At 36.5% G+C, this 24,915-nt stretch overlaps 1 protein-coding gene across 1 annotated transcript in view; it reads left to right on the plus strand.

The window, feature by feature from the left end:
• Positions 1–21,351, plus strand: part of FAR1 (fatty acyl-CoA reductase 1) — a 37,497-nt gene extending 16,146 nt beyond the window's left edge. Inside the window, exons 5-12 of the mRNA XM_082318282.1 lie at positions 2,734–2,911; positions 3,983–4,027; positions 4,140–4,258; positions 4,740–4,807; positions 6,341–6,512; positions 13,422–13,551; positions 16,274–16,401; positions 18,437–21,351. Coding sequence (XP_082174408.1) covers positions 2,734–2,911; positions 3,983–4,027; positions 4,140–4,258; positions 4,740–4,807; positions 6,341–6,512; positions 13,422–13,551; positions 16,274–16,401; positions 18,437–18,599 — 1,003 coding nt within the window. The 3' untranslated portion in view covers positions 18,600–21,351. The remainder of the gene's footprint in view (positions 1–2,733; positions 2,912–3,982; positions 4,028–4,139; positions 4,259–4,739; positions 4,808–6,340; positions 6,513–13,421; positions 13,552–16,273; positions 16,402–18,436) is intronic.
• Positions 21,352–24,915: the final 3,564 nt, after the last annotated feature.

The raw sequence follows: 24,915 nt of genomic DNA on the forward strand, positions 1-24,915 counted from the left end.
GGTTAGGGACCTGAAAGATGAAGAAATTAGCTTATGCTGTCCTGTAAGTCTGACAGCATGGCTGATACTTCTCCTTTAGAGAAAGGAGATGGGCTAAGGTTTTATGGTCGCTTTCAGCTGAGCTAGGTATGGAGTAGTACTGAAGGAGGGGGATGCTCATATCTATTCACGATGTTTCCTATATGCTGAGTGGCAGTTTTTTAGCTGTATGATGAGCTGAATCAGCACAGCTTTTTTGTTTTTTAATAGCTCCTGATACAGGTATGCTAGTACTGGCCGTGTGAAGGGAAGGGATAAAAACAAGACAGTGCCCTTTAACAGCAGCCTCTACTACACTCACCTAAATGCCATAGCCAAATCAGTCTGAGATACTGAAATAATATACTTAACTGCTCAAACAGAACTGTAGAAGTAGTTCTGTTAGGTATTCAGAGAGCACAAACATTAAAAATTTGTTTCTGTACCTTTTTAGTCTTGATTTGGGTGTTACTTGGGGGAGGGGGAAATTACTCATTCTATATTTTTTTCTGTGTATGTTAGCTGTCCTGAGGTCTTACTTAGTAGCTGTCAAACCCTAACTGAAACAGGTGGCAAATATGGGATAAGTCAAGTGTAATGTAATAAATAATAATCTCATCTCTAGATCAGTCTCTCCCTTCTTCCCTGTCATACAGAATATCACCCCTTGTAAGAGAAGTATGAAACTAAAAACAACTAATTAAAAAGTAAAATATCTTAACTTGTTATTATAGATGGAAGAGCACTAGCATTGAAAACAAAGGAGCTACTACCTGGAATGTACATCGAGCCAACCTGTTCTTATAATGTTCACTTTAAATACACTTTCAAATTAGATATTCTGAAATAATCATATTTTTGTCTATCTTTTCACAAGCAGGATAAATATAACTTAAACTGCTTGGTTTGGGCTTGAACAGCTGTGTGTATTTTAGAACTCATGGCAATGAGGGAGGGCTTTTGTAAACTTACACAGAAGTGATCTCTCCAGCCAACAGCTGACTGAGACACATAGAAACAGATTTGGGTCCCTTTCTGGGCTTTTCTACCCCTCTTCCCACCCCAGTTTGCATCATGAAGGCAGTCTGATGTACCTCAGCTTTGATTGTGACAGAACCTTGGTGAATAAGAATAACAATGTTGGCTAAATTCCGTTTATGTGGCTAAGATGTTGGGTGGCTGAGGCAAATAAAATCCAAGTCCTGTTTTGAAGTGGAGAACACCAAAGTAGCAATAGTTCAAGAGGCACACCTCTCTTGTGCTTGTGTGCTATGACTGAAGGTTATTACAATTGTAAATACAAACTGCTGAATGAATTGGGAAGTAAGATGAAATTGCAAGACTTAATTAAGGGGAGAAACATGGTGACCCAGCATGCTTCAGAGGTGTGGGACTGCTTAACGCTGCAAAGGTGGAGGTGATGCTTGTAATGCAGCTGGGACTCCTTTCCAGTGGCATCACTTTCTAGCTCACTTAATGCTAACTGAAGAGCAGTATGCCTGTGTCCCGAAGACTAACTTGCTGTGTCTGCACTTCATGTTTGAGAACTTAATTGATAGAATTAGGATTATTGTAAAGGAGTGTACTACTTGATCTATAGTTGGTGTGTAATGAATGAATAAATAAGTAAATAGCAGTGTGCTGCTTTCAGTGGACACTGAACATGCAACCCTCTTTTGCTGAGAAACTTGTTTTCATTTCAGTCTGTATCCCTTTTTCTTTAAAGGAGAAAAAATTTCATGGTAACTTTGCAACAAAAGAAAAAAAAGAGTTGATATTTAACAAAGTTCATAAATGTACTTACTTTCTACAGTATACCATATGGAATGGTTCCAAAAGTGTTTTGGAACTGGGCACATGTTGTGGTAAAAAATTTTTTTTGTTCTTTGCATTTACTTTCAAATGTTTAGGTTTTATGGTTTAATTTGAAACAAAACAAAATGAGCAGGAAGTCAGTATAAACAGTCTTCTGTAAGTTGGTAGTAATGTCCTTAAGCAAACCAGCCTAACTGTACTGCTGCTGTAGGATCTCAAATGTAACATTGTTCCTTAAGATCCCCTTTTCAGAAGGGTTCTACATATGCAGCTGCCACCTTTATTTAAATAGTAGTGTATAATCAAAATGAGTAATAGGTTCTGTTAAATTTGATTTTTTTTTTTTTTTTTGGCCTCTGGGATTGGCCTTCAGTTTAAATAAGCAAAAAACCCTAACTTATATTTTGATGAATGGTATTTTAGGAGGCTGTGTGGTTTTAAAGTTAAGCGTAGTATAAGCTGTCAGCAGACATTTATTGTTTGATATGTAAATGCTTATGGAAATGTTTTAAACAGCTGGAAGTTGTAAAGTAGAAAGAAGTATGTGACATGCTAACTTCAGTGGGAGTTGGTGTTAAATTCTGAAAATCAAGCTGAGATTTAAAGTGTACTAGTTTAGTAAAGAACCTCAGTATCTAACACAGAATTTCTTGTTCCTCTGCTTATGCAGCTTCTAGGGGAATGCTAATGCTTTTGTGGGTTTAGTGTGGTTTTTGTTGTGTTTTTGTTTTGTTTTTGCCTTGGGTGATGTTTTGAAGAAGAGATTGGATTTTAATTTTACTTTCTGAAGTATTTTTGATTTATCTGGTTATCCTTTTTACATACTGCTTTCACCCCACCCCTCGTGAAGCAGCATGTGGTAATTTACACTTGCCTTTGCCTCTTATTTTGTTTCTTTAGGTGGATGGATGATGGCCTAGTGAACGATATTACTCCTAAACTGATAGGTGACATACCTAATACTTACATATATACAAAAGCCTTAGCCGAATATGTAGTGCAACAAGAAGGTGCAAATCTGAACACAGCCATTATAAGGCCATCTATTGTTGGTGCTAGCTGGAAGGAGCCTTTTCCTGTAAGTCATTGAGTTTTCACCTGACCATCTTGCCTGTAAACTGTAATACATACTGACAGCCTGTTTATCCAGTGACCTTTGTAGAGGAAAATTTTTTAGACTATGAAGTTGTGGCTTGGTTGCTTCTAGATAACAACTCAGATACAAAAGCTGCCAAATACAGTATTCTTATGTGGGAAGTTTAGGGATAACTTCTAATCATAGAACAATACACTTTTATTACAATGGGAGATACTATTTCACACATGAAATAAATGGTCAGCTTTTTACTTCATGATTCTGTGTATCTTCATCTGTTTTTCCCTCTTCAAGATGCTTTGGTATGTCAGTAGCTGCAAAGGATGACTAAGAAAACTAGGGACTGCAGGACATAAAAATGTTTTGGCTCTGCTTCTTTTAGTCAAACCCTATAAGCTTTGCAGAGGATGGCATAAGTTCTATGTACTGTATGCTATATTAACATATAGCATATATGCTTCCTCCTGTATGGGAGAGTGGTGTTGGAATAGCTTCTCCAGTTCAAGACTGAATGTCTCTCAAGCCCTTAAAATCCATATAATTGACTTTGCATACCTTTTTGACTATGTACAATGTACATGTCAAACCAATAAGTATATAGTGTCTAAATACTGTCATTAAAGATGAGCAAGAATGTCTTCTGTTTGAAAAACGGAAAAAAAAATGTAATAATTGATGGCAAAACTGCTTACCTGTTCTTTGAGTTGCTAGAAGCTAGTCTAAAAATACTTGTAAACTTGAATACTTTCAACATAAGCATATTTATACAGACAATGCCCTGCAGTTTATTCACTAAGAAATACGCAAGCTAGCATCTCACTTGGAAGGACCAGTGAATCCATGGGTAGATGTCTTGTCTGAGTCATGGCAACCTGTTACATCACCGGATTTTGCTATGGAAGAACTTCATTTAGAGATGTGGAAATTAATACCTTTCTTTTCTTTAAGGGGTGGAGGGAAAAGAGAATATGCTTGTAGAAGCTTCTCAAATGTTGCTCTTGAAACTGCTGACTTCAGTAACCAAATCCTTTCCTTCCCCCCTGTTCATAATAGGGATGGATTGATAACTTCAATGGACCTAGTGGTATCTTCATTGCTGTAAGTAATGAATATACTTAATTTTTTTTGCTCCTTTTGGAAGGCAGCAAAGCTTCATATGTTTTACTGGTGGGTCTTCTGTCTCTTTTTTTTTGTTGTTTTGTTCTTTAAGGCAGGAAAAGGAATTCTTCGAACAATCAGAGCTTCCAACAGTGCAGTAGCAGATCTTATTCCAGTAGATGTTGTTGTCAATTCGACACTGGCTGCAGCCTGGTATTCTGGAGTTAATAGGTATAACAGGTGACAATAGAGAGTACTAAGTATTTTGGAATGGTATTGTGTATTTTAATAAATCAGTCTTCTGTGGAACTTCTAATCCGTGTCCTGCTCTTCCCCCTGGACAAAGGAGTCTAAGGTTCTAACAGCATTAGTCCCACAAAGTGTAACTTCCTTATGCCAAGGAGGAAGACATCACCTACTGAAACTGTTGTACAAGCTATGCCTGAAAATTCTTTCCTGGGCCTTGTAATCAATAAAATATACAGTAATGTAGGTGATGCCTTCTCTGAAAGAAAAGAAATACGGTAGTTACAGAAGGAGAAAAATACTGGAAGATGATACAGAAAGCAAAAAATGTAACACAGGACTGATGCTTTCTGCTTTATGTAAATGATGCTATTGAGGGAAAAGGTAACTTTGGCTATATCTTTTGTCTGTGTCTTTGAAAGGTTGTTTGTCTTCTAACTTGCTCTTTTGTCTTCCCCTTGCCCAGACCAAGAGATATGATGGTATATAACTGTACAACAGGTGGCACCAATCCTTTCCACTGGGGTGAAATTGGTATGCTATGTTGCTTTTTTTATAAGCTTTAATAGAAAAATAAGGTCAAATAATAAAAGCACAGGCTATAATCATAGGTCGCATTGCATTTTTATTGTTGAAACTAGTATAATAGCCATACCTCTCAATTTTGCAGAGTATTGTGCTTTTTCATTATCTTCCATTGTTAAGTCTCTTTCCTTGTAGCATTCACTGTTTCATTTTGTTCTTGTTTTTTTTTTTTAATTCCATTATAACTTAAACTATGGGAGAACTGATTTTTCTGTTTTGATGCTGCCATGACCTAATCTTCAGAGTGTGGGTAGTGTGCAGAGAAAAGCATTGCTCAGAGGAGCAGTAGTGATGTTGGTTTTAATGCCAACTTTACTAAATACATATGGATAAACAGCCTGCAATTAGGTGTTTTGTACATCTGCGTAATTGAGAGGTATGGTAATGGTTTTGCATTTGTGTAGCTCTTTGTTGTATTTGGCTTAAGTTAATTTTCGGTTGAGGTGGCTCTTTTAATCTTCAGATAGCTACATGAGACTTCAACTATTCATGTAAAGGGAAAAGTAATCTTTAAGAAAGTATGACCACCTATTTTCAGAGTGTAACTGACATGCCAAAAGTTTTGTAATAGTTTTTGTTATAAATAGCAATACAAGCTGACTGGCATGGTAAAGCTGTTTATTAGCTTTCAGTTTTTTAGAAATAGAGTTATTAAGCTCAGATTATTTTTTTCTTTCAGTTAACTTAAATACTTAAATCTATTTTATTTCTCTTGACTACTTCATGCTTTTTACTTGCTTTTGCCCATTTTATATGTATTTGTATTTATAAACCTTATTGCTTCAGTGAAACTTGCAAAATTCCTGACTTCATTTATATCCCAATTTGAATTGGGGCATTTAAGCACTGTCTGTAACAACAGCATAAAGTTACAAGAGATGATTAAAAAAAGAGGTGAATTTCAGTGTAACTTTTTAAGACACTGATTCTGCATGTCTGTCATGTACAGAATTTTCAGGTGTCAGCAGGAGTTTCTCATGGAGTCCCATCCCACTTGCTTTTTTCTTAATGCTTAAATATGGATAAGTTGTTTAAAAATGTCATTTGAAATGCACTTCAGATGCTTGCTAAGTCCTCAGTCTGTTTTTAAATTATTCTTCACACAAGAGATTAGAATAGCCTTCTTCATGAAATATAGATGACTATTTAAATAGCTTTACATGCTATGTATACTGAAATTTCTGTGAATTTTTGCAATCAACAACTTCTAAGGTAGGAAAGAGGAACAGAAAGAGAGAAGCTACAATAAAATACGATACTGAAGATGAAGGCGTAAAAGACCTCTTGATTATAATAAGAACCAGTTTAACAGTATTTTAAGTTAAAAGCTTATGACTTTGTTTTAGTTTCTGTGGATTGTAGAGGAGTTAGGGTAGCTATTTAACATACTGAAGTAAATATTATACACTGTAATGTACTTTGAAAACCATTACATTTTTACATGGGTATTATCAAAGCTGTTACACAACTTTTCTTTCTCAGAATACCATGTAATTTCTTCTTTCAAGAGGAATCCTCTCGAACAGGCCTTCAGACGGCCCAATGTAAATCTAACTTCCAATCATCTTTTATATCAGTACTGGATTGCTGTAAGCCATAAGGCCCCAGCATTCCTGTATGATATCTACCTCAGGATTACTGGAAGAAGCCCAAGGTAATGGTGACTAGCTCTGTCTTGTCTGTTCCTCTGACTTTTAAACAAAGCTATGCTTACACTATGATGTATATTGATTTTTTTTTCTTAATTTTTTTTCTTCCCCTGAATGCTTTGTGACTAAAACTCAGCCTTTTCCTGAGAATAGGTCCTTCAATTCAGAGTGATTTTGAACTTTCTAGCAAAAATGAGGATAGTTTTATTGGATAGTTAGAGGTTTGAGTAGTCAAGGTAAACAGAATTACAAGATCTAGCAAGTGATGTTTGTTCTTGAATAATAACTGTGCAAAATATGTTGATCTTTATTTTTTCCTACAGAAGACTGCCTTAATTTGAATTTCAAGAAAAATACATTAGAAGGTGCAGTAAGGCACCCTGACTTTAGTACGCAATCCAACCCCTTCTTGTATCAATGTGGGACTGCAGTCAGACACACAGTGCCTGCATTTTTGCATGATCTTTTGCTCAGATTGACAGGTCATGAACCATGGTAAGAAGGACAGGGCTAAAAATACCTTGCTGGTAAGGTGATGGAGACTTGTGAAGATGATGTGGCATGGGCACTATCTAGATTTACTAACTATCAGCAATAACAATCCAGTGGTGGCGTTTCTAAGAGATTAATGACTGGTTCAACAGTGTTGTCCAAGATATGTCTCGGATCAGAATCCTAGTCAGTCATTAAACTCTGAAAGCAGCTTGCATTAACATTGTTGTTGCTATTATAAACTGAAAATGGAATGGGAGACGGAGTTAATAATCGCAGGTTATTTCTGTAGGTGATAGAACTTGATCTGGTGTATTGGTTTGTATCATCTCAACATTCCATTCAGTTTATAATATTTACAATAGTATCTGGCTAACTTCTTAAGTGGTGAAAGTGGCATAGCCCTGCTAAATAGACTAAACGGAATTATGTAGAAGGAATATAAGATGTCACTTCAATTTGTTTCAGATTTGCCAAGCCATATGATCTTAACTCATTGCCTATATTATGTTTTCAAAAGTGTTTGTCTTCAGACTCTATAAAATCGCCACTGTGGTGACAGCGTATTAACACAAGTTGAGTGTTCATTCATTGTCCTGTAGTCTAGGCCTGTCTTACAAGGAGGGGAAAAGTTATGTAACAGACTTGGCACTGGATCAGTAGAAGGAAGACATGTAAGTGGTTTGTAGGAGAAAACTTCTAAACTGCATTGGGTTCTGTTGTTCTAAGCCTACTCAGTAGTGTAATACAGCAACAGCAGTGGCAGGAGGCTGTGCCTATATAGTCGTCTTCCCACATTAAAAAGGTGTGAGCTCTTCAGATCAAAAGAAGGTATTGAATGTACAAGTTCCTAGCTTTTAGGTTCTTGTAGCAATTTTAAGTTGTTCTTAATAAAAATTGATAGAAATTCCCTGACAGATGTGAAGACTTCATCACTCACTAAAGGAGGTTATACTATAAATGCTAGCCTATTGTCTTTCAAAGGGTTAGGAAGTAGTACTGCCGGGATCTTGTCAGTCTTTAAAATGTGTCTAGTCTTTTAAGTATTTGACTAGTGAGAGTAAAACAAGGCTGTGAATAATCATGTTGTTTAGAACACTCTTAGCAGTTTTCTATTATAACACTGGGAATGTTGAATCTTGTTTTTGCTTTTCCTGGAGTTCTTACTTGATGTCCAAAGATGGAATTTAGAACTTTAATCAGTACTAGTGCAATTGGTGACATTAAATATGTATTTTCTATCCTGTGAAGTATGACTGATATGAGTATTCCTCATTAGTTTAATATAGCAGTGGGTGGGTGAGTTTGCTGTCATGCACAAGACTTCCAGTTTGGAGGAAAGATGGGAGATTCAACTGAAACAAGCTATTGTACAGTCACTAAGGTTACTCAAATGCACTTGAAAGAAAAGCTTTTGATACCCAGCCCACATAAGGAATATAGTTTTCATTATATAGTGCTCTTAAGCATTTAAAAAATGAGATCCTGCAGTAGGAGCAGTAGAAGCAAGTAAATATATAGATGCAAGCAAGACATGCAGTGTTAAATCGTAATGAGCTTCATGTGTTGTTTAATAGTAGAAGAAATTTGAGACACATCTTTACTCTTCTACTTTTTTTTTTTTTTTCAAAGTACTTTGAAAGCTGCTTTAACTGATGGGCTGGAGACAGTCATGGTATAGGGATGTATTCCTGTTGTTGTGGTCGTTCTGTCCAGTTGACAGAATGGTTTTAATTACCAGGTAGCATGCACTAGGAAACTTCCAAAGCCTTCAGAACATTATTGGAGATTCTTAAACTCAATATAATGCTGTTCGGAGTGAAGAAGGGCTGGCTTAATCTAAACTGTGACTTTTTCCACCATGATTTAGCAGAAAAACTTCAGCAGTATAATAAAAATGTAGTAAAATCAGCACAAGAAAATTCAAATACTGTGCTAACTTGACTTCACATGGTCAATAGCCTGCCCTCTCTGTGCTGAGTCTGAAAACACTTCTGAGGTCTTTATTGTGTACAATGTAGGAAAAACTCTAAGCAATGAACTTACTGTGTAGGTTTAACTGCACTGTTGTCATATCATCAGGATATTGTACTGCAACTGAATGAGAAATTTTTAACAAGTGGAAGAAACAGATCAGGCCTGTGACCTTTCAGAACTAAAGGATTATGTTCATACTAATAATAAAAAAAACCTTTTCAGGGTTTTTTGAAAACACATCTCTTGAAATATTTCTGCAATGTGAAATCATTCTTTTGCACCTCACTTGTGGAAGCAGTGTTTTTAGTGAGATGGAAATCTTTTTGCTGTTTTTGCAGCTAGTTGAAGGTTCTCGAATTTAACAATTCTCTGATAATATTATAAACAGTTAAGGAAAGGGAAGGAAGAAATAATGTATATAATGTTTCTCCCAAATTTTATAGAAGGAACATGTATAGTAAGGATTGGCATAATGAAGATTTAATATTTTATACAAAATACTTAAGACACTTATAGCATTTTGCAATTACATAAACAGTGGTGATAATCCTTAGCATCCAAGTTTAAGGATAGTGTTGTCAGTAGCTTGCCATATATACTTAGTTGCATAGCAAAGCTTATTATCGTCTAACTTTAATAAAACGCATAGTTCTCTCTTTTAACTTTGCATAGTGCTTAGCACAACAGAACCATATGTTATTTAAAAACAATTCAGTATATTTGAAATCCTAAAGCCTTTAAAAATACACACCCAGCAGATATTTCCAGTTACCCTGGAAGAACAGAATGTGGCGTGAAATATTTAAAGTTGTAATTCAGGGATTTCTCCAGCAATTCATTTTCTGTTACTGCTTCTTAGAAAGCTGAAGGGAAGGTGTGGTTGATGTATGTAGGGAGGTTTAAAGGACATAATTTCATGTCTATGATTTCAATTTAAATCTTCTTAAAACTTAAAATGAAGAACCTTTCACATAGTTACTGTCTTACAAACTAGAAATGAGTAAAGAGTACACTTTTATTGAATAGACTAATATGGATTTTTCTTCTTGGAAGCACTTTTAAGTTGTCCACTTAAAGGAGCCACAGAGATATGCTGGAAAGATATGAATTCCAGTAGTATATCTTACACTTCAAAATTTACATCCAAATGAAAATCTGAACAAAGATGAATTTGAAAGCTTGTTTTATGTATTTTAGAGGAATCTTTTTTTTTTTTTAAATATAGTTAACTATCTCTAATGCTTATGCAGAGACTTGCAGATTGGTAGCCTGTAGATCCACTGAAGGATCAGTCTGTATTTAGCATCAGAACTGTTTTCAGCCTGGAGACAATAGGTTGTGTGTAAGACTTCTTCAAAATGCAGTCATAGCCTTAAGCCAGGTCACTTGCAATGGCCTGGTATAGAAATATGCCCACCTAACTTATTGATAATTGAATTAACTATGGCTTAAAACTTTCAATTGCTGTGATGTGCTTCTCAAACTGTTGTAATGTATTTTGTGTTAATGGCTGTAAGGTCTGCCTAGTAGAGGCAAAATTCTGCTTAGTATCTACGTGAAGGTCTTGCTGTCACACTGACTTACTGACTGCTGCTAATGTTCAGTTCTTCATGATGATCAGCAGGTCTGACTTTTTTCTGTATTCAGCTTGTGAAGAAGGTGTGATACAATGCTTGGTATTATACTGACTGGTTATATAGGGCTTTGATATTTGACTTGTATCCAATGGTTCTCTCTGGAACAACCTGTGAAGTACATATTTCAAAACTTCAGGTTGAGAGATAAAGTTCCATTATATGTTTGCATGCTCTTTTTTGAGTCGTGTGTGTATTCCTATTTGCAGGAGGAATACGGTGCCATTGAAGTTATAAAACTTAGTCTGCCAGGGCTACACAGGTGTCCACTAAATGACACTCATTGCTGACATCTCTGAATACAAGAGGCTGGCACCATACTTCTTTTTATCTCAAAAATGTGTAGTTTCATCTTGATTTAGTGCAAGCTAACAGGCTGTCACCAAGGAAGTTGATCCTCTTCTGCCAGCTTTGTAATTGATCTAGCAGTTGGGAGAATGTGGAGGCATTTGATTCTTTTGGCTGATATATCAAGAAACTAACGCTATAAAGACAAACAATTTTCCACTGATGAATTGAATCAGCTGGTTCTGTGGCCAGTCGCTAAATCCAATTTGGATTGGAGGGAGGGAAAAATCTGCAGCTGAGGTAGAAAACTCTTTTTAGACACTTGATTTTTTTTTTTATTTTATTTTTTAATCAGCTTAGCTATGCTCTAAAACCATATCCATAAGCAGAGACAGCAACATTCCCAGCAGAGGTTAGTCTTTACACTAGTTTAAATTTGGTTTTTGCTTTTTCCTGTAAACAAAAACTACACTAATGTCAGTGGCCAGTAACAAGCTCAAAATCTACACTTGTCTAACCAGATATTCATTTGCACCATTTAGTATTTGGCAAGGGCACAAGTTTTTTAAACTGTAGCAGTCTAACCACTCTAACTAAAACTCAGCTGCTCTTCCAGCTTAGCATAAGAACACAAATTGGGGAGGCACAAAAGGGCAAGTCAACTAAGTTAAATAATCTTAAGACTGTCAGTGGATTGACTCTGCAAAAAGTCTAAGCACTTAGTCACTATGTCCTGTTTGGCACTATTTTTATCCAGGCCATTTTGCTATGAGGTCTTTCTGGCTTATCCGACTAGTGAGATCTTTGCTTTCCAACTTCCAAGTTCTTTTCTGAATTTTTTGACTTAACAGTTTGGCTTTTTTTAATGTTCAGTTCAGTCTTGTTAGCACAGGGTATGTTTTGGATGCACAGTCTATAATCCTAATTATTTTTTTTAATCAGAGGAACTCTGGTTCCACTCAGCTCTCACTGTTGCCACCTTGCCCAACTGGTGAAACTATAAACGTGTTCAAAAGCATCTAGAAATGTCTACTAATGAAATTAGCTGGCAGTCTAAAATTTGAATACAACTCTGAATTTTACTCTGTAGATAGGTTCCTGTGGGGTGTAAGGAAAAGTATTTGTGCTTTTTTGTACTTTAGAGATACTCTACTTTTGCAGTGGTCTCTGCAAGTTGTATTACTCCATTTCATGAGACGAAAAAGAGGCAATTTTGATATTCCCTTAAATACTGAGATACCAGCCATTAGTGACAGTAGGGGACACTACTGTGATGCAAAATACTTTCTTTAGAAGAGTTTCTGGGACAATGTACTATATCCCTTCTACAAGTATGCATGAAGGCAGCTTTCAGAGAAAAATCAGTGATTTTTATTGCTTCTATGAACTTTATTGAACAAAACTTACCTTCAGAAAGCCATTTCCTGTTAGTGCTGGGTTGTTCTGCTTTTTTACCACCCCACCCCACACCCCCCAGCTCTGTGCTTAAAATAATCAGTGTACCCTGCTATAAGGATCAAATTGGAAGCAGTTCTGTGAGATGGAAATACCTCGAGCACCCAAAACAGGAATTTAACAGCATTAGGTTATGTGATAGTAGTTAGTACGTATTAAAATTGAGTGACCATCTCCAGCACTGTAACACTTGAAGCAATTTGCTTGTCATAAATGTGGGAACTTTGCATCTGAGAGACTAGATGACTCGCATTTTTTGGGTCCACTTTAGATAGTCTGATCAAAGAGAAACTTGCCCAAATTGATCCTTATAACATGATTTCTCTTTACTCCAAGTGATGGTTTTGTAGAGTTGCTTCCCCTGCGTAATAAGGGATGATGGAAGGTATTTTTGCATATTTTGAAGTAGCATAGAACTGATCCGTGTCCTTAAATATTTTCCTGCCCTGTGCTGCAGAAGCAGTAGGGTTAAGGGGCTAAGCCCTATTTCTGGTGGTTTTAAGCCTTGGTCTCTTAGTGACCATGATAAACTCGTTTTGTTATGGAGATCTGGTCTTGCACAGTGTGCAGGAAGATCAGGGTAGCTTACTCCCTTGCTTCAAGTTGTCATGTGCATATGTTCTGCACTCTGCAATTTGACTCTTTCATCAAGTCAGATTGTTCAGTACAGCTAGATATTCCACTATGCTGAAAAGTGTTCCTTGTCTGTGTCCTAAAATAAGAGTTGCCCACAGAAGACAACATTGTAGCATCTTTTTTTGTTGTTGTTGTTGTTTTGTTTTTGTTTTGGGAAGAAACTTACTATTGCACTGGGAAGTAGGATTAGGAAAAAAGGACTGGCCTATAATTTCTGATTCTATATAATGATTGGACAGCCAAAGTCCACTTTAATAATATGGAGAAACATCCTGTTGATCTAATATAATATGCTTTGCGTACAGAGCAAGATGGGATATGTTAACATAAGGGTGTGGGTTTGGAGGGTAAAAAATTTACAGTCTTACTGTCTTTCTTCTTTGAACTAATCTTTATCACTGTAACCTGTATATTCCATGCCTTGGACTGTAGGATGATGAAAACAATAACACGTCTTCATAAGGCCTTGATGTTATTGGAATACTTTACAAGCAATTCTTGGACCTGGAATACTGAAAATATGACTATGCTAATGAACCAGTTAAACCCCCAAGACAAAAAGGCAAGTAGCTGTGTGATGTGGGCATGGGGACTGAAAGTGAAATATAAGCTCATTGATTTAAGATTGAATACGGACATGAACATGCACAAGGAAAAAACTTTTTCACAACGAGGATGGTGAAACACTGGAATGGGGGTTGCCCAGCAAGGTGGTAGATGCCCCATCCTTGGAAACATTCAAGGCCAGGCTGGATGGGGCTCTGAGCAACTTGATCTAGTTGTAGATGTCCCTGCCAATTGCAGGGGGGTTGGACTAGATGATCTTTGAAGGTCCTTTCCAACCCAAACCGTTCTATGAGTCTATGAACTGGTAGTGCTGCTTACTGTAATGTGGAGCTAACCCTAGTACTAACTGAGCCCTGGAGATTCCTGTCACATCCTTTCACTTGTGCCAGGGCTGTGTTATGAGCTAGATCAGTGATGATAAGGAAGGGCAGGACCCCCTTGAAGGAGCCCTGATGTAAAAGATGGTTGTCTTTGGAGTGGCCTGATCATGTGATCTGGTGTTGCCCATATATCAACCAAGTGGCCAAATTGTTATGATTTTACCTACATCATGAATAAAACAAGGCTTTACTTCTTGACCACTGTGTCTTTTTTTGAGGAATAGGGGGTGGGTTTTGAGGGACTTTTTTGCTTGTTTTTAAATTAGTAACAACTTTTATATACCCTTGTCATGCTTTGGCCAGAAAGCCAAGTATTCAAAGAAATTTTAGTGTAAATTCTCTCATTTCTTTCTGAAGCACATTCTTGCTATGTGACTAAAACTGCCCCATGCAGGGGGAAGAGTGTAACAGAAGCAGGATGACAGAAAAGTCCTGAGGGTTGTTGAGGAAGAAGGAAAACTGTTGGGTGCAGGGTCTGAGTAAGAGTGAATGAAAGAGCTCAAAGGAAAAGTCTTAGTCTTCCCACTGTGTGTGGTTGTTGACCATCTATGTGAGTCTTTATTTTTGTGCTATGTTTACTAATCTCAAACTAACAGAAATACCTCGATGTGGCTAGCTGGTTCACCCTGGTGACTAGTATGGACCGAAGCTACCTTCCTCTTCTGCATGTGTGCCTGTGCTGCTAGATGCCCACCTCCCCGCCCCTCATATGGCTGGGAAAAGTTTTATGCAAATCTTGCTGGATTCATTCCAAGTTATTCAAAATACATTCGTGCCATAGTGAAGCTGTAATGGAATGGAGTTGTTCCCTTCCTCCTCCCCTGCCCTGATATATCTCACAGGAAGATAGATGTACATATTAACATAAAGAAGTATTGCAGCTGAGATCAATTTCTGCTCCCTGCCCCCTAAACATTTAACTGAGTTTAAACATCCTTTCTGCTATTGTTTTGTTGGTTAATATTCAGCAGGATACTGAATTGCCTTATGCATTTGGAACAGTTTTGCCATCTTTTAGATGTCTTTCCTATTCAAGTGTTTTCCAGAATGTAGTTTTGTAGTTAAGTTGAAGAAAAGCTGCCAAACTTCTAAATAAACTGTCTAAAGGCAGGAAATGGAATAACTTTTGGTGATTCTTGTGTGGAGAGGATTTCCACTCCTTCCTCTATCTTGCCTCCCCCCAGCAGCTTGAGTTCAAGAAAAGTTTAAAAAACAAACCCAAAATAACCTCAGAGCTTTAGACTGCTAGTATTTTCAAATAGCTGAATCTTCAATAAGATGTGCATACAGCAATAAAGAACTAGTTGAAATAACAGTTGAAACTTTACTTTCTTTACTCTTACATTCTTGCTATGAGGATGTATTGTGAAAAATAAAGTTTGATAGATTCTGATAACTTACCAGTGCTAGAAAGCTGTTTAGCGTGTATGTATTATATCATGACGGGAACCACATGCTGACCTTCATCTTACAAACAATGCTAAATTACAAAGACTCACTGAGGGATTGTCTTCAGAACTGCAGTGGGTTTATTTTTCATCATACCTTATAACACACCTGCTATGCTGTTAAGCAGCTTATTTGGAAGCATGGACTTGGGGATTTAGTGTATGTAAAACAACTTTTAAAGCTGAACACAGTTTTACTGCACAATACTGTTTACTTGTCTTTTGTTCCTATAATGATCTCGCTTATTCTATTACCTGAAACAAAATTGGCACAGTTAAAAACCTGCTAGGAAAATCTTGATATTTATTGGGACTTAAGGGGCTGTTATTGTAGAATCTTGAGACGAGGAAATCAACACATCGGTGAAAAACTTGAGTTATGAATTTTCCGTAATAACTTCCTCTCCTCGCATTGTTCTCTTTAAAATATAGCTGTACAACTATAAGCACAGCTAAAAGAACTCGGCATTTATCAAACAGTGAACTTGGCACAGAGCAGTGTTTATTCTATAGCATTAGAATTATTTTATTGCTTAAAAGGAAATAACAGAAAATAATTATTCTAGAGTGGAATTCCTTACAGACAGACGAAATGGGAAAGCAGTGCACTTGGAAGTGGAGGGAAGAATATTACTGCTGAGGAAGAAAAATAAGGCATGAAATAGTTGAAATTTGGAAAAGATGGTATAAGAAGCTGGTAGTTGAGTCAGGAATGGGATCTAAGATCTAAATCTGGATCGTTCTTATGATTAGGGACAAGATAATTCCAATTTGTCTTTGATGCAAGAAAGTTATCTGGTATAAAGGCATTTATTCTTTTCCTTTAGATTATTATACGTAGTAGGTGAATATTTAGGCAACTAACAGTGAAAGCTTTTATTTTATGCAGACATTTAACTTTGATGTTCGACAACTACATTGGGCAGAATACATGGAAAATTACTGCATGGGAACGAAGAAATATGTGCTGAATGAAGAAATGTCTGGCATCCCTGCAGCTAGGAAACACTTGAATAAGTAAGCATAAATTTTTATTTTCCTCTGTTTATATTTTCTGTGTTTTCCTGCCCTTGTCAAGTTTTGCTTTTCCATGTTATGACTTAAACAGGTGCTATAAAGAACAATTAGGTCCTCCAGAACTCTTGTGTTCCCAGTGATCTGAAGCGTTTTCCAAAGAAGTCATCTTTCTTTTTCTATTTGTTGCCCCTGAGTTGCTCTCAGTATTAATAGTTACAGTATTAGTCTGGGATTATGGTTGTAGCTCTATTCGCTAGTATATACTGTAATCCAGGTTTCTGATTTTACCCAGATATCTTTAGGAAGGTAAAAAGGTACACAGTAACATAAGGTCAGAATGGCTTATTCAATTCTTCAGGTTTAATAGAACAATAGTTTTCTTCTGGGAATGTGATCTGTTGAAGCAGGCAAGTAAACAGGCATGGACTGTCCACCTCAGAGCAGGAAACACTGATGTTGGTGTTCTATGATGACTTCTGTTAGCCTTTTATCTGTGGCTTAACTCCTCCAATTTGAATGCATTGTTACTGTTCAAAATTTTACTGCCACAGTTGCCCTTGTTTTGTTCTTGGCTGATTCATAATGACAGTTGTAGACTTCTTGATTTGTCTCTTTAAAGAGTGAAATAAAAGTGATTAATCTTGTTCTGCAATACTACTTCACATCTGCTATCCTGATAGCACAAAGAGAAGTGGTCTAGGTTATTACTTCTAAAGACAAGGATTTGCAGTTGTAGAGTGGATTGGCATGATATGTAACAATCTCAAATACACTTTGGAAAGAAGGTAATATTTGATAATGTTGGGGATAGCTGAAGAGGTGTCTCCTCCTTATTTTTTTTTCATTTAGATGCTGTTAAAAATGCATAGGAGTTATCATACAGTTGCCATTATTTGTGCAAAGGATTATAACGAAAATGACATGAGAAAGTCTTGTATTGGAACAGCATCTGGTTGCCCCAGCTCTCTGTTTATAAGTGGATTATTTTGCAAGAGGTTTAGATTTTAACATATATTTACACTGAGGTATTAAGTTGGTCTCTCTTGTTACTATCTAGCTCTTAACTCTAATCTGAACTTGAGGAGTCCATTGCTTCAATATTAATCATATATGGCAGCCTAGGGGATCTGGCGGCTTCAGGAAACTACTGAATAGAATTTTTCCTCAAATAGAAAAGTGGGCTTTACTTTTGTAGTACAGAAGCTTACACTGTTTTTTCTACAAATAAGATATGTAGAGGAAGGTCTGGCTATATTAACACCCAGCCTACCTGTAAAACAAGATAAGGGCAGTGAGTATTTCCTTAAAAAGAGCTGCCTCTAACATACAAATTGCCATGATCTGTGGAACCAAAGAGATTGCTCTCTTTCTAAGAAATCTGAGCAAATTCTGATTGCTGTTTGTCTTGAAGCTTCCGTCTTTACAAGTGAGAAGACTGCTAAAAGTCACAGTTCCCCTAAAAGGACACCGAGTTTCTCCTAATCTTTAAATATAGTTCCCTGAGAAGGAATGAGTCTAAAATTGCAGTGAAGAGTCCAGGGTCTGTGGCTGGAAAATCCGATGATGTGGGTTTTTTTTGTCAGCGGCAGATGGAGTTACTTTGACACATATATATATGTCATATATGAAGGTTTGAATACGTGGTGGGGAGGAAGGGAGTTCATAGTGTTAAATACTCGTTGTTTTTGGGGTGGATAGCAGCCTTCTATAGGTAAGTTACCATGTGTGTGACCTTGGCTTTAAGAGGTTTTTATCAAGCAGCTATGAAGCAGTACATGTGGTTAGCCTACAGGGCTGGCTCTGTTCCTTAGTTTTCATGTGTTCCACTTTTCAGCCATGAACTATGGAAAAGCTGTCTCTGGTCCTTCACTTAACAGCTTATTTCCAGCATTCACTTAATACCACTCATAATGTATCTTGAGATGAATAGATGAATAAATTAAATTCTACATTAGAAGCTAATTTTTAGAGTGTTCTTTTTTTCCTGTAAGTCTTGGTACCTTGGCTTTTAATTATTTCTTTTGTTTTTTCTTAGGTTAAGGAACATACGCTATGGCTTCAATACAGTTCTTGTGATCTTGATCTGGCGTATCTTTATTGCGAGGTCACAAATGGCAAGAAATATCTGGTACTTTGTGGTTAGTCTGTGTTACAAGTTCCTCTCCTACTTCAGAGCCTCCAGTACTATGAGATACTGAAGAAGAGAATTTACATAAGGACATCTATGCATATGGTGGTCTAACTGCACAAAGCCTGTAATGTGTAGTCATCTCACGTTTTGTAAAAGCATAATTTCATCTTAAATTGGAGTGTGAAATATACGGTATGGTATATGTAATGTTAGTCGTGTATCTTCCTGGAAACAGGGGAAAATAAAATGGTCAAGTGCCAGGTTGAATTGGCATTAGACAAGCATTTAAATAACTTTAACTCTTTGGCCTGGGGAAAACATTTTAGACCACTGACCAACATAACTGTGCAATTTGGAACGTGTTTGAAACCTGCCTTAACATCATTTTTTTTTTTCCTTTTAGGTTTTACTCCACATTGAGCAAGATAAATATTTGACTTAGTAGTTGCTAGTTGCTGTAGACCTATTTATTTGAAATTCTTCTAAATTACGAAGGGTTTTACAAGTTGCAGAAGTGTATAAATGATAGTGGATCTCCTGAAAAAAAATTCTTTGGAGGCTTTTGTAATTTGTCTTTACTTTTTGCCACTTCTTCCCTTCTCAAAGTAGGGATGCAACAATGGTGCCTACTTTGCTTTAAATGAAAAAAGAAAAAAACCAAACCAAACCCTTCCTTAGTTACTGAAAGGCCTTTTGTCCAATCTGGTCTTCAGAATGCACTTAGTGATTCAGTTCTGCACTCAAAACTGGCTGCATCCAACTTGCATTTATGTCAGCATGAACAATCCGCTTCTCTGAAAGCGGAATTGATCCTATCATTGAGTAGATAAAAGGAAATGTAACCCTGTGGGGGGCAAAAATAGACATTGACCATCCTCTTTTTTCTTTTTTAATGACTTTTATTGAGAACACAGAGCCAGCACTTGATTGTTACACTTCTGACTTCAAAAGGTAAATGTATTTGAAAGGAATTTATTATGCTTAGTTGCTATTTATATTACTGGTAATAGTAGTAGGACAAACTATAGGCTTTCATTAAGAGAGATACCTGTTTTTAAATTCTAAGCAATGTTAGGAAATACTTCATGAATTAGTAACTTTTAAAATCTCTGAGCTATGAAATTTGATGCATGGACAACACCAATGTGTAAGCACACTTTCTTATCCCTGTCCCAATAAAATCTCTTATTGCACTGGGCAAGCAAAGCAAGATGCACCTTGCTTCAGAATAAAACTATGTTAACAATTCTTCCATCTATCTTTTAACAGGTTTAAATCTCAAGAAATCTGTTTTTTCTGCATGTTACTCTGTTTCAGTAGGGAAAACATTAGCAAAAATAGCAAGCTGTAAGAAAGGACTGAATCCTTGTTTAAGGCAATACATGAAGACCCCTTTAAATTTTGGTTGCACAGAATTCTGAGAACACTGTAATGTTCCTCTAATTGATGCACTGACCAGCACCCTTGCCCAGTGTTTGTTCATTAAAATCAGTTTATACTGATGAAAATGTTCTTGAATCTGCTTGGAAAGGCAAATAATGACTTAATTACACAAGAGCTACATTATACTTGCCCTTGGTAGTTTTTTGTCCTATTTGAATTAAGTATCTAAAGAACTTATTTTGCTATTCTTGTGAAAACTTAGAGAACACCTTTCGTGCAGGTGTATATCTCATTTTGAAAAGATAATGGCTTCCTTGCTGAAGCTAAATATTCTGTAGTAAGTAGTTAAGCTGTAATTCCTTTTAAAAATTATCTGTGTATATATAAAGCTAGTGATGAAAAGCCTAAATGGTCTAGGACCACACCTTGTGTGAGAGACCTCTGACTGGCTGAAAATAAATGATGGCTTCTGTGATTGAAGATGATACACTTTAAGAAATACATTAGGTGTATTACATTTTTAGTTGCCTCCCCAAGTATCTTAATAGACCTGACAGTATGCTTAAGCATTCCTGCATTGTAGACTTTTTTCAGAGGTGCCTACTATCTAATGACACCCCTTGTCCCATGTTGGCATGTGGCTGAAGTTTTTTGCAAAAGACATACATTGTATTCTGAAAATTATTCTGTGAAGCAATTCACTTATGAATTTTGGTTGTTTATTATACATGATACTTTTAATGTTGATTTGTTAATACTGAGAACTATGAAGCCAATGAACTAACTATTTCTGGTCCAAAACACTGCTTGGAAATCTGTTCTTTTGAATAAGTAACAGAAGAAAAGGATTACTTTAAACATAAGGATATTTAACCTCTACTCTTTAAACATTTGCCAATTTAGAAACCCAAATTTTTCCCTCTTTGGAGACCATGGTTCTGTGCACTATTGGTATCTTACAAATTCATCGGTCATCCTATTTAACTGACAATAGATTCAGTGGCACATTATTATATTAGTTTTGTCACTTCCTGTGGTCAGTCTGTGAAATTCTATCTGAAACTACTGGGTTTTTTTTCATATCAGAACCCTATTCTCTTGCAGTTCTTCATACCAGTGTTTGCACATAATGGATGTTGATCAAAAATAAACTGGAACTATATTTTGATACATTAAGCTAGATTCACTGTACTGACTAGCAAGTTGCAGGAGGTATTCCAGTTGATTAAACAGGAAGAAGAGCAGTCTGAAACAGCATGATCACTTAACAGTTACTGGTATTTGGATTTGGGACCAGGAAAAAAAATTTACATTTTCCTGTAATGTTTTTCTCTGCTGTAGGAACAGATGTTTGGAAACAAATGCTAAATCTGTGAGCTTTTATAAGACATAAACAAAAATATTGGGTGCCTTTGTTTGTAAACCAAAAATAAACAAATCCCTTGAAAGTGTTGTTACAGTGTTTATTGTATTTTTGCATGGTTTTAGTCTAGTTTGTGGAAAATAACTGTATAGTGTAAATGCCATCTTAATATACATGAACATGTTCTTTCCTTTGTGAGAAACTTTGAAAATCAAGTTAATGACTAATACTGCATTTTAAAAAAAAACAAAACAAAAGTGTTCACAATCACAAAACAAAATCAACACCCCCCACCCCGCCCAGTCTAAACCTTCATGGGGTGATATCAGAACACATGGTGAGGTATGCTTGGTTACGATGATGTTCTTGTCAGCCAGTTTTCTCCTTGCTGTCGTTGCCTGTTCATTTGTAGTGTTAGTTTCAAATTTACTTAAATAGATGGGTGTGTTTTCATGTAGTTTAAAAAGGTACTGTGGTTTCGCAGTAGGTTTTGGATTAACATTTCAAGGAACTGCAAGTAACTACAGCTATTTGTAGCATCTACACTTTGTGATGAGGGAGGAAAAGGTAGCGTTAAGTTAGTGCATCACCAAAATGGCTTGGTATTTTTTTTTACCTTAATTCCTTGGAATCATCAGATTTCATGGATTATTCTTCCTTTTATCAAGAGCACAGTTCTAGAGATCATGCATGATCTGTAAGCTGTGGTTTGGGATCTACCAGCTTTAAAACGTAACCTTTCCTTTACTGGACTTTATGTTTGGTAGTTTGAGTCTTAGATGGTTTTTGGTCTCTTTTAATTGATTCAAAATTGGAAGCAAGGAATGAAAAAAAGTTTCTAGGATGTTATCCCTTATGTGTCTTGTGCTGTTAAACACTTTACCCTTTCTTCCTAGTACAGTATTACATTGTATGTTGTTCAAAAACAAAGAACAGGTTTATAGAGGTAACTTGGATCTGAGAAGTACCCTGCACAGAGCTGGGAAGTGTAACTTTTCATAATATTTTTACATATTGCATGATCTGCTCAGCAGACTTTAAAATAGAAATGAAGAAAAGTCACCAAAGAATGGCTACTCTGGAGAAATGTAAGTGAATTGCTTTAAAGCATATTCTTGCTGTTTGTCAATGTTTTTGTGCTGAAGTATGTCCAATTTATTTTGTTTAGCCTGGTGACATTCACTGTGTGTTTGAGTAAATCCCTAGAAACTGTAAAATAGTTCCAGTGGAGCTGATATAAATTGTCTGGTCTTATTTTTGATATGTGCTGTACCGTCATAAATTTAGAAGCAAAGGTTGACAGATCTCACTTATTAAATTCTAGGTTTTTTCGCTTTCTTCTAGAGTGTTCTTCAGAGTTTCTTCAGACAACTCTGTCCTCCTTTCTGTCTGCAGATGACTGCAAGTTAAAGGTTACTTAACCAAACTGTGAGCTGCTTCTCTGCCATCTCGAACTAAATTTAACCCTGCTTCCACTTTCAAGATATTTATAGGTGCTTTCCTCCTTAATGTTATCTTATACTTTTCTTCAAGGCAGAGTTGACATTCACTTTGCCTTTCCCTGCTCTGCAACAAATGTGACTCACTGATAGATAATTAGTAATTATGCCACTGTCTTTTCTGGAATATGGAACAATGACAGCTTTGAGCAGCCTTTATTCTTACTATGAGAAGCTGGAGAAACCGTGACGAATTGGTGAAAGCAAAAGTTCCAACACACTAATGCGCTGAATAAAACTGGAATGCTTAGAGCCATGGGCTCTAGGTAGTAGAGTGAATGGGACTTTTTTTACTCTTGATTTAGTTATCTATCTCCATTAGCTGCAAGTGTGGTGATTATTTCCAGAAGCCTTTAATTTCATTCTAATTGAGAGGTTACATCTTTCAGGATGGTAATTCTGTAGGCACTATCACTTCTGAAAAATTAATATCCTGACATGTAGAAGCAAGGTCTCTTTTGTTTCTTTATCAGCATATGAAAAAAAAATATGAACTTACTGTAAGATTCTTTGAAATGCAAAAATTAAAACCATCACTTGGTTAAAATTTTCTGGGATGTAGAACGAACATTAAATCTTAATTGCCCTTACCTTATATGGTAGGAGTTTCTGCTGGAGTTTTCTGTGTATGCTCTATTTCTACTGTAGAAACAGTGATTCAGTCTACCACCAGGAGTGTCAGAAAGTAGTTGTGGTAGTCTTGTTTTAATCAACAAACATCTGATTTACCACTTAAGTGAAAATGGTTCAGTACTTAGCCACTATTAACTTTTATATATCATATCAGCCTTAATCCAGATGCAAGACAGTGTCATATAGTTGAATGTTTTTATCCTTATGAAAATCAATACCTTATCCTTTCCTTCATTCCTGATGAAATTATCCCAAAACTGGATGTCTAGGGACACAAATAGTTACACTTACTGTTTTAGACACCTAACTTGGAATTCAAGAATCTAAAGTTAGGAGGCTTGATTTCCTCTATTATACAGTTTTCTCAGTATGATTCAGAATCATAAGGCAAATGCTTAAAATAAGCAGGGACTTCTCAAAAGCAGTCATATTGTGGGGTGGGGAGAGAAAGACGTGGAAATGAAAGGAAATGGCTAAATTATGGGAGCAGGCTGAATATTGTTAATATTTGTTCTTCTGTTAGTAGGTATGTGGAATTGAGGCTGTATATTGACACTGTATTGTGTCATGTGGCTCATGATCTGCATTGTATATAAAGCTTGTGGTCCAAACAGATAAATCAGACAAGTTATCTCTAAGTGAGCAAGTCTGTTATCCAGCCTTTCTCACTTAATGTACTCTCCTAGGACAGTGCTTATTCAACTTAAAGGTTCAGATTCAGTTTGGAGAGGGACAGCAGCTGAAGAGATGTTTGGATTATTGCTCACAGTGTATGGAAGTTTGTAGACTCTGTGGAAGATGAGGTTTTCTTTGCAATTTACAGAACAGAAATCTTACAAGTTAGGTTATTTACATGGCATAAAGAGCAGCAGTGTGTCCCACAAATACACGTTAATCACTCCCATGTTTAGACTTCCATGAACAGACTCTCAGTCTGTTCAAATAGGCTTTAAAAAAATTACTTGTACAGAGATAATTAATTTTGAACAAATTGTATAGGCTAGAACAAGGGGACTTGGTAGCTACTGTAAGTCCTTAGCAGGAAGAGTGGAAATTCCCTGATCCACTTGCTGTGCTTTAGAATTTCTTGCTTCATGTTCCTTCAAGGACTTTTTATTTGATATGCTTAACTTTTAAGTTGTACTTAAGTACAATTCTCCAATTGTGTGAAGTTACTTTTACTTTGAGAAAGACTAGTTGGTTTTGTTTGCCTGTATCTTTCAAATCTATCTTGCCTTTCCTGTTTCATAAAGGCTCTCCCAGTTTAGGTCAGAGACCTGCTATTTGTTGCGTAAAGCACAGAGCACATACTTTCGGAATCTTGGCCTAGTAACTAGGGTAAGGATTCAAGTCTACTTCAGGCCAGAGCAGCACAATTCTCCTGAAGCTGTTGAGCTTTCACTGTGTAACTGTGAATTAACAACATATGCTATGCTGACTGTTAATGCAACCCTCTCCAAGCCTGCAAGTGAAAGAGCTCTCTTCCAAATACAACAGTGGAGGAC

The sequence above is a fragment of the Platalea leucorodia genome (genome assembly GCF_965183815.1).
Source record: "Platalea leucorodia genome assembly, chromosome: 7".
In the NCBI taxonomy this organism is placed as follows: Eukaryota; Metazoa; Chordata; class Aves; order Pelecaniformes; family Threskiornithidae; genus Platalea; species Platalea leucorodia.